This window comes from Equus asinus, chromosome 23 (genome assembly GCF_041296235.1).
Source record: "Equus asinus isolate D_3611 breed Donkey chromosome 23, EquAss-T2T_v2, whole genome shotgun sequence".
NCBI classification, from domain to species: Eukaryota; Metazoa; Chordata; class Mammalia; order Perissodactyla; family Equidae; genus Equus; species Equus asinus.
Window position 1 is genome coordinate 14552792 of NC_091812.1, and position 14115 is coordinate 14566906.

The following is a 14115-nucleotide window of genomic DNA, read 5'->3' on the forward strand; positions in this document are numbered from 1 at the left end:
ATTGATATTTATACAACACTACATCCAACTACACTACATTCAGAATACATATTCTTTTCAAATGTACACAGTATGTTCAATAAGCTGGGCCATTAAAAAAAGTCTCAATAAATTTTTCAAAATACTGAAATCTTACAGAATATGTTCTCTAACCATTATGGAATTAGAAATCATTAAGGATAAAATATCTAGAGAAAAATTAGGTAAATATTGGCAAATCAAACACATACTTGTAAATAACCCAAATATCAAAAAAAAAACCCACACAGAAAATTAGAAAATATTTTGAATTATATGAAAATAAAAATATAACACATCGCATTTGTAGGATGCAGATAAAACAATGTCTGGATCTAAATTTAGAGCATAAGAAGATAGGTATAAAATAATGATCCAAGATTCTACCTTAACAAGCTAGAAAATGAAGAGCAAAATACATCCAAGGTAAGCAGGAGGGAAATAACGGAGATAATTGCAAAAACAATGAAATACCAAATAAACAAATAAGAAAATTAACAGAGCTAAAAGTTGGTCTTTGAAAAGATCAACAAAATCAATAAACCTCAAATTAGGCTAATTGAGGATAAAATAGAGAGAATACAAAATATCCACATTAAGAATGCAAAGAGATATCACTCAGATCGTACAAACACCAAAAGAATAACAAAGGAATATTATGAAAAACTTTATGCAAATTAACTTGGCAATATAGGTGAAAGGGATAAATTCTTTAAAAAATACAATTCACTAAAAACTGATACAGCAAGAAATAGAAAATATGAGTAGCCTCATATCTATTAAAGTAATTGAATTCATTATCCAAAAACCTTCACTTAAAGGAAACTCCAGGTCCAAAAGATTTCATTAGTAAATTCCATCAAATATTTAAGTACAAAATAACACAAGCTTTACACAACTCTTTTAGAAGACAGGAGAAAGAAGCACTTTCCAATTTATTTTATGAGGCCTGCATAACCCTGATACCCAAACCAGACAAACACGTTACAAAAAATTGTAGACCAATATTCATAATAAATATAAATGCAAAAGTTCTTAAAATATTAGTCAACTGAATCCAGCAAAACATAAAAACACTATAAATTGGGTTTATCCCAGGAATACAAGATTGGTTTAACATTAAAAAACCAATCAATATAAATCATATTGATTCATATAATAATATATTAACAGAATAAAGGAGAAAAAAATATGCTTATCTCAATAGATGCAGAAAAATTAATAAAATTCAACACAGGCATACCTCACAGGTATTGTGGGTTCCATTCTAGACCACAGCAATAAAGTGAATATTGCAATAAAGTGAGTCACACAAATTTTTTGGTTTCTCAGTGCATATAAGAGCTATGTTTACACTACACTGTAGTTTATTAAGTGTGCAACAGCATTATATCTAGAAAAACAACATATACACTTTAATTTAAAAATACTTTATTGCTAAAGGAAAACTATATCCCTAATTATGATAATTCATAATTCAATCTGTTCGTCTATGCAAAATGATATACTATACAATCTTAATTCTAACTTAATTTGTCAAATTCCACGAAACAAAGATATGTGAAATGTCTACTATATTTATTTAAGAATCTCATCTTTGGAAGAAGTTTTATAGAAGATGACTAAATTTATAAGCTCTAATTATGGATTAGCTTTACTTAATTCACTAAATCCACTAACAATTTTAAAGAAAAATCTTTGCATCTCATTTAAGTAATCTATACTATCTCCTAACAGATTACTCACCCACCTCAAAAAAGTAAATTGAAACAAAAATAAACTAGACTTTAGTTGAGATCACACACTAACTGGAGAGCCTCACTAAAACCATGACAAACTTTTAGCTTATTATATTAAGGTAGTGCTAGCAGTAATGTGTCAACATCCAAAAGGCAGATAGGGAAAGGGAGAACGTGAAGAATAGCACACGTGGATTTTATGGACCAGGATTGTAAATGGTACTCAGCACTTCCACTCTCATTTCTGTTGACTGAATCTGTCACAAGCCCAAGACATGCAAGAGAACTGGGAAATGTAGTCTCTGTCATCTGGCCAAAACTCTGGGAATGCAAAGGGAATATGAATTTTTAGTGGAGATCTAGCCGTCTCTATCACTCTGTTCGCACAGTAGAGGTCTACTAAAATCTTAATTCATAGAAGGAGAATGAAATATTTACAATAAAGGTTTATGAAACTAATCTGAAAAAACAAAACAAAACAGAACATGCTTTAACATGGAATGGTTTTAAAATTATGTTTAGAGATGAAAAGAACAAAAATAAGTATTTAAATGTCACCCACAGAAGAGTAAAAGGCCAAAAACTGCATTTCAGAAATGAAATATCACTCTGGGAAACCTTCTGTTTTACAGGCATTCCTTTCTAAACTCTGTCAGGCAAACATTTTTATAGGGCATCTTGCCTTATGCACAGTCAGCTCATGCTATGCAGAGTAGATCAGAGGCAGGGGAATAATGCACAAACCTTCCCTTAGAACAACAGAAGAAGGCACAGCAAAAAATTGTCCATTTCTTATAGGACCAAAAGAAAAAAAGACTACATTGCTTATTTTTCATCTCCCTGGGAGATAAAAAGGGAAGACAGTACTTTGGAATCACACTTTAAAAAGCATGATGGTTTTTGCTTGTTTTAGAGACAACAACAAAGTGCTATTTTGAAAGGACGCCTAGCCCATTTATCTTACAAAGTTCTATTCCTAAAATCCAAACTACATGCCAAAATGAGGAAAGTAGTTTGTCTTTAAAATGCTAGGACATTCTTCCTGCTTGAAGGGTTTGTGGCTCTGGGGATTAATTAGCCTTTCACATTGGTTATTATGGCAGTTTCTCCATGAATGAAAATAAAGACAATATTATTATTTTCTTTATTACTACATTCTGAGTGAATGACATGACTTGTGATCTAAAGAACTTTTAAATTTTAGTACAGCTTTTGAATCTACTGAAGATCATATTATCTAAAAAATGGTATTGACAATAACCTAAGAAAGCTATCATTATCAGCAATCCCACCATTTCTCTCAGGATTGAGGTTTACTATATATAGCTTTTGAAAACAATAGCCTTCAGTGAAGGTATCTTTCATAATGTAATATCTAATAATATGGAAACAAGGATTCAAAGAAAATCTTTATAGTTTGCAAAATTCTCTCTCCTGCTGCTCAAATGGTACTAATACCATCTGCTTCAAATAGCAGATGGGGAAACAAACATGTAAAACACATACACTTATTTAACAGTAGTCTTTAAGACTTTGTGCCTATGAAAGCCAATTACCAAATTAAGATAAAAAAATCACCATGATTCAGTGAATGAAGTCTTCTTTTTTTTTTTTTTTTTTTAAAGATTTTATTTTTTCCTTTTTCTCCCCAAAGCCCCCCGGTACATAGTTGTGTATTCTTCGCTGTGGGTTCCTCTAGTTGTGGCATGTGGGACGCTGCCTCAGCGTGGTCTGCCGAGCAGTGCCATGTCCGCGCCCAGGACTCGAACCAACGAAACACTGGGCCGCCTGCAGCAGAGCGCGCGAACTTAACCACTCGGCCACGGGGCCAGCCCCATGAAGTCTTCTTTTAAGATAAATTTTTCAAACACTATACTAAAGTTATGCCTTTGATGAAAAAAAAACCCCTTAATGTCCTAATTGATATCACTCAAATTAGTTCTAAATTTTGGTGAGTTTTCAAAAGCAAAGGATGAAAATACCAAGTTGCCTGTGAAGCCTTCCCTGACACCCCAGGCAGGCTTGCTCCTCCCCTTCATGCCACTTAGCAGACTGGATGACGACCCCTTGGCTACGTTTCTTTTCATCATTATTTGTGAACTCTGTAAGGGTAGTGATCGTGTGCATTTATCTTAGGCTCTTCAGTGCCTATCAACAGGGCCCAGCCCACACTAAGTGTTTAATAAATGTTAACTGATTGGATAAATAAATACGGTTAATTTAAAGCCAAATAAAAGGTTGCAAGATGGAGACAGCAAAGGGTAGAGGGAGAAAAAGTACTGGAATGGAGATGAAATTGGTTACTTCCTGTACATGACCTTATAGGGAAGTCATTTAGTAGACCTGTGTCTCTGTTTCTTCATTTATTAAATAAAGAAACTGAACAAGATTATCTCCAATATCACTTCCATTTGTAAAATTATATTTTTTAAAAAACTGAGATGGTCATCATCCCATGTATATTCACATAGACTAAATACTCTTAAGCAAGCTTCACTGAGCCAACTCATCACATTAACCAGTTTTCATGCCCTCTGAAAAACATGCATTAGTTTGAGCAAAGGTTCTAAAACTTGTGTGTGCCTCAAGTTGCAGGGAGGGTTTGTTAAAACAGATTGCTGGGCCCTACCCCAAGAATTTCTGATTCAGCATGTTTGGGGTAAGACCCAAGAATTTACAATTCTAACAAGTTCCCAGGTGATGCTGATGCTATTGGTCCAGAGATCACACTTTTGAGAACCACTGCCCTATAGTAAGCGCCCATTCACCTCCCTTCCTATTAGTTGGGCTGTTTGGTTATCAAAGGTCAGTTTCTCAAACCTATGCATTACAGTTGAAATTCCTTATTTTAGTTACATTAACTAATTAAGAATAATGTAAATGTATAGAGGGGAGTCATTTTCAAATTACCTGTTGAATTACATGTGAGAATTCTGTAAAATATTGGAAAATTTTCATAAAAATCTGGGATTTTTGCATTCCTTCCCAAATTAATTTCTTAGTGCAATTAAAAACTAAAAGTAGTTTTTAAAATAAAAGTAAAATAAAATAGTAGGTGATGAATTATTGGTGTTGAACATATCATGGGCACAAACAGACATGAGGAAACTTTTGGGGTGATAGATACATTCATTACCTTGATTGTGGTATTGTACTAATCATTTCTTGGGTACATAAACATGCAAAAAATATCCAATTGTACATTTTAAATTTATGCAGTTTATTATATGTCAATTATACCTTATTAAAGTATATAAACAACACACAAAGATACATATACACACACACTCATCACAACTATTAAAATTAATAAGACTGACAAGACCAAATTTTGTGACAATATGGAGCAACCGTAACTTTCATACATTGTAGAAATGCAGAATAGTACAAACACTTTGGAAAAATATTTGGCAATTTCTTATAAAACTAAACATACATCAGCTTATGACCAAGTAATTTCATTTCTAATTATTTACCCAAGAAAAATGAATACATAAGTGATTGTTCAAGAAAGTTCTTAGTTTTATTCATAAAATATAGAAACTGGAAATAGCCCAGGCATCAATTAGCAGGAGGACAGATACACAAAATGCTGTATATGTACAATGGAACACTACTCAGCAATAAAAAAGAAAAAAATTACTTATGTACTTAACAACATAGATGAACCTCAAAATATTATGCTAAGTGATAGAAGCCTTACACAAGAGTGCATCTGTATGATCCCATTTATACTGAAAAGGCAAAATAAATCTATGATATAAAAAAGCAGAACAGTGATTGCCTCTTGGGGATGGTGGCAGGACTAGCAGGCACATGATAATGTTCTATATCTTGAAAGGCTTATTTGGTTTACACAGAGATATGTATTTGTCAAAACTCATGGAATGGTGAGTACACTTAAGATTGGGCATTCATTGTAACTTTTACCTCAAAATGAAAAAAAAAGAATCGTAAATAAATATTGAACTCTAACTAATGACATGCATGCACAAATGTTTGGGGATAGAACATACTAATATCCGCTACTTTAAAATGCAACAAAAGATGGATTGATGGATGGATAGATATGTGACAAAGCCACGTATAAGGAAATGTTAAGATAATCTAGGTGGTGGGTATACGGGTATTCATTGTACAATTCTTCCAAATCTTCTTTACGTTTGAAAAGTTTCATAATAACATGTTGGGGAAAAAATCAGTTTGTAAGATAGTAGTGATTCCATCTTTTTGTGTATTTATGTTGGTCTGTGTGTTCATGGACATGCACATATGAAGTATAGTATGTGAATATTTATGCATGTTGCATATTCAACTGGTCCCTTTCAATCAGATCCTTCCAATTCACTTAAAATACACACGTTACCCCTATCCCCAAAAGATATAAAACAAACAAGAAATTCCCACAAAATCTCATCCTCCTTCAGCTACTACTAGGTCACTTTTGCCCGCATTCAAAGCCACATTTCTTAAAGAGGTGGGCATACTTCCCGTGTCTATGTCTTCAGCTACTCCATTCTGGCTTGTGCCCCCAAAATTCCAGCAAAATGGTTCTTGCTTGGACAGGCCCCGTGGCTAAAGTGGTTAAGTTTGCACGCTCCACTTGGGTGGCCCAGGGTTTCCCCGCTTGGATCCTGGCGCAGACATGGCACCGCTCATCAGGCCATGCTGAGGCGGAGTCCCACATGCCACAACTAGAAGGATGCACAACTAAAATGTACAACTACGTACCAGGGGGATTTGGGGAGAAAAAGCAGAGGAAAAAAAAAAAAGATTGGCAACAGTTGTTAGCTCAGCTGCAAATCTTTAAAAAAAAATAAAGGTTCTTGCTCAAGATACCAATGATTTCCATATCACTAGATCAAATAGACATTTTTTATTTTTTAAGATTTTATTTTTTCCTTTTTCTCCCCAAAGCCCCCCAGTACATAGTTGTATATTCTTCGTTGTGGATTATTCTAGTTGTGGCATGTGGGATGCTGCCTCAGTGTGGCTTGATGAGCAGTGCCATGTCCGCGCCCAGGATTCGAACCAACGAAACACTGGGCCGCCTGCAGCGGAGCGCGCGAACTTAACCACTCGGCCACGGGGCCAGCCCCTCAAATAGACATTTTTTAATCCTCATCCCTTGAAGAATGTAAAATATTAAATTTACCAACTTTTACATTTGAAATGAGGAAAGCAAACTTTATTTGTTACATAAAACAAGCTTTTTTAAAAAGAAGAGCTTAATTTCATATTATGGCCAAGTTAGAATGTAAAAAAGGGGAAAACTTAAAGGATGATATCAGAAAATAGGGAAAAAATGAAGAAGATAACACTATGGTTCAACTAGTAAATGCCAATGGTCTATTTTTATAGACCATTTTGAAATTCTAGTGAAGTCATTGATTATTGTTCACATTTCTTCAACTGGCTTAGTCATTATTATCTACTGAAGGTCTATCTTAAATGAGTCTCTCAAACCACCTATTTATACAGAAATTATTCTCTGAGTTACAAGAACAATAGCCAGAGAACTAGGTCCCCAAGAATCAGACTAATCCAGCTGAGTATCAAAATTAGAATAGAAACGATTTCCTACCCTTCAGAAGATGAGTCCTCAAAGACTTTCACAGCACATAACACAACTCAAAACCTTCTAATGATTTCAGTGTGTCAGGTAATGTAAGATTATACAGTAAAATCACTTAAAAAATAATCCCATGGGGCCAGCCCCTTGGCCGAGTGGTTAAGTCCGTGCGCTCCGCTGTGGTGGCCCAGGGTTTCACAGGTTCGGATCCTGGGCACGGACATGGCACTGCTCATTCGGCCACATCGAGTCAGTGTCCCACATGACACAACTAGAAGGACGTGCAACTAAGATATACAACTATGTACCAGGGGGATTTGGGGAGATAAAGTAGAAAAAAATAAATAAAAATAATCCCATGAAATGTAAAATACAAAGAATTTCTTTGTAACATGGGGCCTAGAGATGAAACCTAAATTTGAGCCTAAAACATGCAGAAGAATTTGAAATGTATTTAGTAGTTTTAGGGTGGGGGTTTCCAAACTGTACATCACTTTTTGTAGCACCCTCATGTTTCTGATTTTGAAGATAAAAAGGCGTTGGCTAGTCAAAGAAGTGTGGGAAAGAACATTCTAGAATGGGCAAAAACAGTAAAAGTATATGTAAAGATAGTCACAGAAGAGCCTTATTATTTATTTTCCTCTGGTATTCATCTGCATATCTTGGGCACACACAGTCGTTTCCTGAAGGCTTCTTTCTTTATTCTGGCCACCTATTCTTCTGAGAAAGTAAATTCATTCATTTCACAAGCAATTATTTAGCACCTTCAGTGTGCAAGCCTAGAACTATGTACATTGCCTGGGTTTAAAGGAACAGAGAGTATGGCTAATGGTAACACACTGTAATTATAATTATTTACCGTAGCTTTTTATACCAGAGCTTTACACATAGTTGCATTAGTTGGCTATTTCTATATATTAAACTTAGTTTTTCACTTACCTTTGCGTTCCACTAACAATGGAGGTGTCATGAATAAAATAGCTTAAATTCAATTATAAGGAAGAAAACAGAGAAGGACAATGCAAACTAGACAAACACTCCTGAAAATCCAGAATGACTGTATGGTATGAAGTCTAGATTCAGAACCCTAATCTTGTTAGATCACAACCTTTGTGGCAGGCAGCTTCTGACAGATCTCCCAATAACCCCCACCTCGTGATATCCACAACCTCGTTTAATCTCCCCCGTAGACTACAGGCTGAACCCAGCGACTTGCTTCCAACAAAACGAATATGGCAACAGCGAAGGGCTGTCTCTTAGGTTACAAAAGACCATGACTTCTGTCTTACTAGTGTTCTCTCTTGCCCTCTCACTTGCTCTCCCTAACAAAGCATGCTGCCATGTTGTGAGAAGCTCCACGAAGAGGCCCATGTGACAAGGAACCCAGGGAGGCCTTCACCAACAGCTTGAGAGAAACTGAGGCCTCAGTCTAACACCCACAAGGGACTGAATCCTGCCAATAACCAAGTGAGCCAGGAAGTGAATCCTCTATAGTTCAACCTTGAGATGACTGCAGCCTTGTGAGATGCAGAGCCGGAGAACCCAGCTAAACTCTACCTGGATTCCTGACCCACACAAACTGTGTATAAATAATGTGTATAAATGTGTATTTTTTAAGCTGCTAAATTTTGGAGTAATTTTTTACATAGCAATAGATAAGTACCATAGATCCTCTCTACAGAAAAGTAGATACATGTACAAATTCCAGCATACTTTAAGGAAAATAGGGGGCCACTCTGAAGTCTACCATTAGAACTACCAGCAGCCCAGGGACTTCAGGTTAAGAAACTTCTAATATGATAAACTCCAAACAATATGCACAAAAGACTTGCAGGAAATCAATTTAACCATGCTCTCTAGCTTAAGAAATGTCAGAATACTTCCCTTCCATAAAGTCTTACTAAGAAAGTTAAACTACTTTAAACATAATTGATACCTTAATACTAGCATCACCAAAGGTAAAATGAAGCCAAGTCATACCGAAACAGTATCATGAACAATGTATTTCACAGGTACTAAACAAGCGCTGAGGATAAAATAAACACTATCCTTAACTTTGAGGACTTTACTATGTAGTGAGTGAGACAAACACACAAACATACACACACACAACACATGAAATAGCTACCACAGGAGTTAGGAGTACAAATAGAGATTTGCATACAGTATCCACTCATGTACATAATAAATTGACTTTGTTGAATTTTAATTATAAAGTAATTAAAATAAATACCTGTACTGTTTTTCCCAGTCCCATGTCATCACCAAGAATACATCCTCTTCCTTGGATAAAGTGTCCATAGAGAAACTGGGCCCCTTCCCTTTGGTAGTCTCTCAAATACCTATTAATAGTATAAGGAATAGAGTCTCCATCTTCAGATAATTGAAAAGCAACAGAAGATGATGGAAATTTTCGGTCTGGGAAATACGGTTTTTCCAAATCTTCATCATCAAATATAAAACTCCGGGGGCAATCTTTGACAGATTTTACTTCTTGAAGTCTTTTAAGAGGTACTTTTCTTTCTTGAAAATCTGAATATAAGACAACTGCAAATGACTTCCCATTTTCATCCACTGTGACAGATTTTATGCTTGCTTCACAAAGTTTTTCATTATCTGGAGAAGGGGCGAGACATCGTTCTCCTGGATGCCACATGTCTATAATAACAAAGAAGAAAATAAAGTCTCCAAATCTAACTTATAAAGGAACACCTCACTATTCACTGCTATGAGAAAAAAATGTACCTCACATACATACCCTTTTCAAATAACTGAAACAAGATAAATTATACTTATGACATGTAAAATATATTATCAGATGTTCTCCTATAATAAGCAGAATAAAGATCGCATAATCTATTTCCAGTGGTTCTCACCCTGGCCGTGTGCCATAATCTCCCCATACACCTTTGGACACTACCTCTGTTGACTCTGATTCAGTGGATATCTGGTTTGATTACCTTGTTTGGCTGTTACTGTTGAATTCAAAAGGTGACTCTGATGCACAGCTCATCACCATTATGTGTATTATTCACGATATAGTAGAGTAATAGTGAATAAGACTTGGTAGTGAGTAAGCTAATATCCTCTGGACAGGAACGCTTTTGTGACTCTTCTATCTGTTTTTTTAAATTGTTCCATCGCCCTTCTCTGGAGACAGCTGTTTCTTCTTACTGTCAACACTGCTGCTTCTAAACCATTGCTTGAATTTGTATACAATTAACCAAGAGAATCTCCAATTCAGCTAGAGTGATTGTACCAGCCTTGTCACAGCTTTTTCCCTTCTAGCTTTTGAAGAGTTGAGGTTCTTAAAAGAGAGATGGATTCTAAGATCTCTTTCTGCTAAGGCTGCATTACTCTTTGAAGAGTCTGACTTCTCTCTATGAATTTATCTGTGCTTAACTGTACAGATATCTATTTTATTCTCTATTTAGAAAATACAGCACTATGAATGGGAGGGGAGTCTCTATACTTTCCTCCCTAAAACAACTGTTGGCAAACTTTTTCTGTAGTCAGGTTTTAGTTGTTATTTTAGATTTTGCAGGCTATACTGGCTCTCGCCCTTGTAACACAAAAGTAGCCGCAGACAACACATAAACAAATGGGCATGGCTGTGTTCCAATAAAACTTTATCTATGAAAACAAGTGTCAGGCCAGATTGGGCCCCTGGTAGTTCGCTGATCTCTGCCCTGAGGCATGCTACCTTTGGCTTTCTCCTAAATTACTGCTATAGACTCCTAACCATTCTCTCCTGCCCCTATTCCCCCGCTACAAGCCATTTTCCACATAGCAGCAACATCGACTATTTAGAAATATAAATTATTAGTAAATCTTTAACTTAAAACCTTTCAATAATTATCTACTGCACAAAGAATAAAGTCCAAACGCCTTACCATGGCCTGTCAGTTCCTATATGATCTGCCTCTACTTACCTTTCCAACTTAATCTGTCAATTTTTCCCTTGATTCAAACATACTAATCAGGGCTTCTCCCAGCTGTTTTTATGTCATCTCAGAGATTTCGTCTCTGACCACCTTATTTAAAGTAGAGTACTCCATTATTCTGTATCTCAGTATTTTTTTGCCTCCACAGCACATATCACAATGTTTAATTATCATGTTTACTTGTTTTTATACGTCTCTCCCATTAGAGACTAATTTCCTTTCCAAGAAAATGTCTGTATTGTTCAAAATTTTATCTCCAGGACCAGCACACAGTAGGCACTCAATAAACATGCTGAATTTATTAACGAAAACACATCCTTGACCTCACAGATCCTTGATTTCTAGTGAGGGAGACAGATACTCAAAGTTCACAAACATGAAACTATAATAAGTGCTTTGGAAGAAGAGAACAGAGTGCTATGAGAACGAAGCACAGAGGACACAATGTAAAAGGGAAGGAGATCTAAGAGGAGTTCCCAGTCAGAGGGCACAGCATGTACAAAGCCTTATGGGCTTCACACAACAGATTATGAAACGGTATTTGGTTCCTGAGTTTGGATAATTTCTAGAACTAAATAGATTCAGTTAAGCTTGAACTAGGGCTGGAATCTCTACGTATTCAAACTTCAGAACAAACAGTTTAAATTGGGAGGATTTCCTGTTGGACTGATGGAGGGGCTGGGGCTAAGGCTCCTCATGATCTGGTCTCTGTCTTCCTCTTTGCCTTCATCTCCTAACCTCTCTCCCTCTTTCATTCCAAACTGGCCTCCTTTGCTATTCCTCAAACACAGCAAACCAGCTCCCACTCCAGGCTCCTGGGCTTTCTTTTCTGATTCTGTCTCTTCACTTGGATCTCTGCTCCAATGGCATCTCCTCAGAGGTGTCTTCTCTGACCATCCGATCTAAAATAGCATCCCCTGCCATTCTCTTCCTTCACTCTGCTTGATTCTATTTTCAGAGAAAAATATGAATATCTGTTACTGTTTATCTCAACTTAAATATAAGCTGCCTACAGAAGAGACTTAATTTGTGCTCACTGCTATATCCTAGGGACCTAGAACAATGTTTGAAACAAATACCTGTAAAATTAACAAATATTCATATATAACTAACATTTGAAAGCTTATGTGTGCTGGTATGTGCTTTAGATGTAGTAGCTCATTTAAGCCTCACAACAACCCTTTTATTACTTCATATACCTGATATTATTAGTTCCATTTTACAAATGGTAAAACAGATAAAGGTTAACCAACTTGCCCATGGTCAGACAGCTGGAAAGCAACAGAGCCTGGATTTGAAACAAGCTAACCGACCTTGTAGCTACCAAGCTGTACCAGCTCACACGTGAATGACCAATTCCCTGGAACTGAGTGACTCCGACCCTTTTGACTGAGGTATGAGCACCCCAGCCCCTGTAAACTCCACTCAGGAGTTTCATCGATCTTTTTCACTTACCAGGTTTCTGTAGGTGTTTACATTTGTGGTCCCTGAATTACAGTGTCATCAATTCCTAGCCTGCAGAGTTGAGGCTTGTTACTCTCTGAACTTTAGCTCTGAATTCCTGCTATTAACGCGATTAATGATATTCCTCATCTATCTAATGAGATCGATATCTTCCTCCAAGGAAAGCATGTAGGTAAACAACTGGCATATTGCTGGGCACAGAACAAGCACTGAACATAGGGTAGCTTTTGTTATATCACTATTCATAATGAAATCCATTAATTTGGGAACAGGAAGGCATCCTACAGGACTTGTGGCAGATAACCACACTCTCCTTAAACCCTCTCTCGGTGACGGCCCTGACTCAGTACGTCATATATTAAGCTCTTTGTGTAATTAGTAAACTGAACTAGACATCGCAACCTTTATTCATCTACTTAACAACAAACTTCTCCCATTCACTCTGAACTAGAGCATACAAGTATAAAGAATAAAAATATCAAATATTTACTCAGCGCTTACTATGGGCTAGACGCTGGGTCACATAAGTGCTTGACATTCACCTTCTCATTGAATAATCACAAGAGCTCAGCAACGATCTCAGCTTTACAGATGAGGAGATCGCCCAGCTGCTCAGCAAGTAACTGTCAGAGCCAGCACAGATCCAAGGGCAGCCTGACTCCAGATCCAGGTTCTCAGGACTGACCGTAAACAACTGGTCCCTGCCCTGGAAGGCGTTGACGATCTCCAGCTGTCACTCAGAGGGGCCACAGGCCCAAACCCTAACCCCGAGGGAACTGGCGGGAAGTGGACCAGCCCGGCGCAGGGAGGACAGGTGTCAGGGCAGAGAGGCGAGCTCGGAGCTCATACCTTTGCCGGCGGCTTCCGCGCGGGCCTTCGGGGCAGAGGGATCCATCTGGCCAGGGGGAGGGGCCTGGCAGCCCGGCTGCCCTGAACGCCCGACCGGCGGCGGAGCACGCGAGCAGGCGGCGGGCGGACCGCGGCCAACACCCGCTCCCGCCGCCCTCCGAGCATCGCCCGCCCGGAGCCCGACGCCACGGGACGGGAGGGAGCAAAGGCGGAGCCGGCGGGACCCAGGGAGGCGGGATGGCGGCGTCCGAGGCAACGGCAGAGCCGGAACACGCTATGCAAGCTGGCAAGTCGGCGCTCACCTAGTCGTCCCGGGCTCCGCCGCCGGGGCAAGACCCATAACGGGCATGTCGACCCCCCACCCTCCCTCTCAGCGCTGGGCCTCCTCTAGCACCCGCCGCAACTTCCACCCTGACTTGGAAAATCCCGCGAGAACGGGCTCCGAACTGTCATCGGAATGTCGCGAGAACAAAATCTTGTTTTTTACGAGGGCGGGGCAGTCTTCCGGCCGTCTCTCCGCCCGGAAGCC

At 38.1% G+C, this 14115-nt stretch overlaps 1 protein-coding gene across 10 annotated transcripts in view; it reads right to left on the reverse strand.

The window, feature by feature from the left end:
- ERCC6L2 (ERCC excision repair 6 like 2) overlaps window positions 1-14099 on the reverse strand; it is a 134103-nt gene extending 120004 nt beyond the window's left edge. For 3 of the 10 annotated variants that reach the window (XM_044756919.2, XM_014856920.3, XM_044756920.2), the window contains exons 1-2: window positions 13587-14099; window positions 9563-9987 (exon numbers count right to left, since the gene is read on the reverse strand). In XM_044756919.2, coding sequence (XP_044612854.1) covers window positions 9563-9987; window positions 13587-13632 — 471 coding nt within the window. In that variant the 5' untranslated portion in view covers window positions 13633-14099. Of the gene's footprint in view, window positions 1-9562; window positions 9988-12728; window positions 12795-13238 lie in introns of those variants that run through there. The other 7 variants (XM_044756917.2, XM_014856925.3, XM_014856923.3 and 4 more) reach the window with 7 other exon arrangements.
- Window positions 14100-14115: the final 16 nt, after the last annotated feature.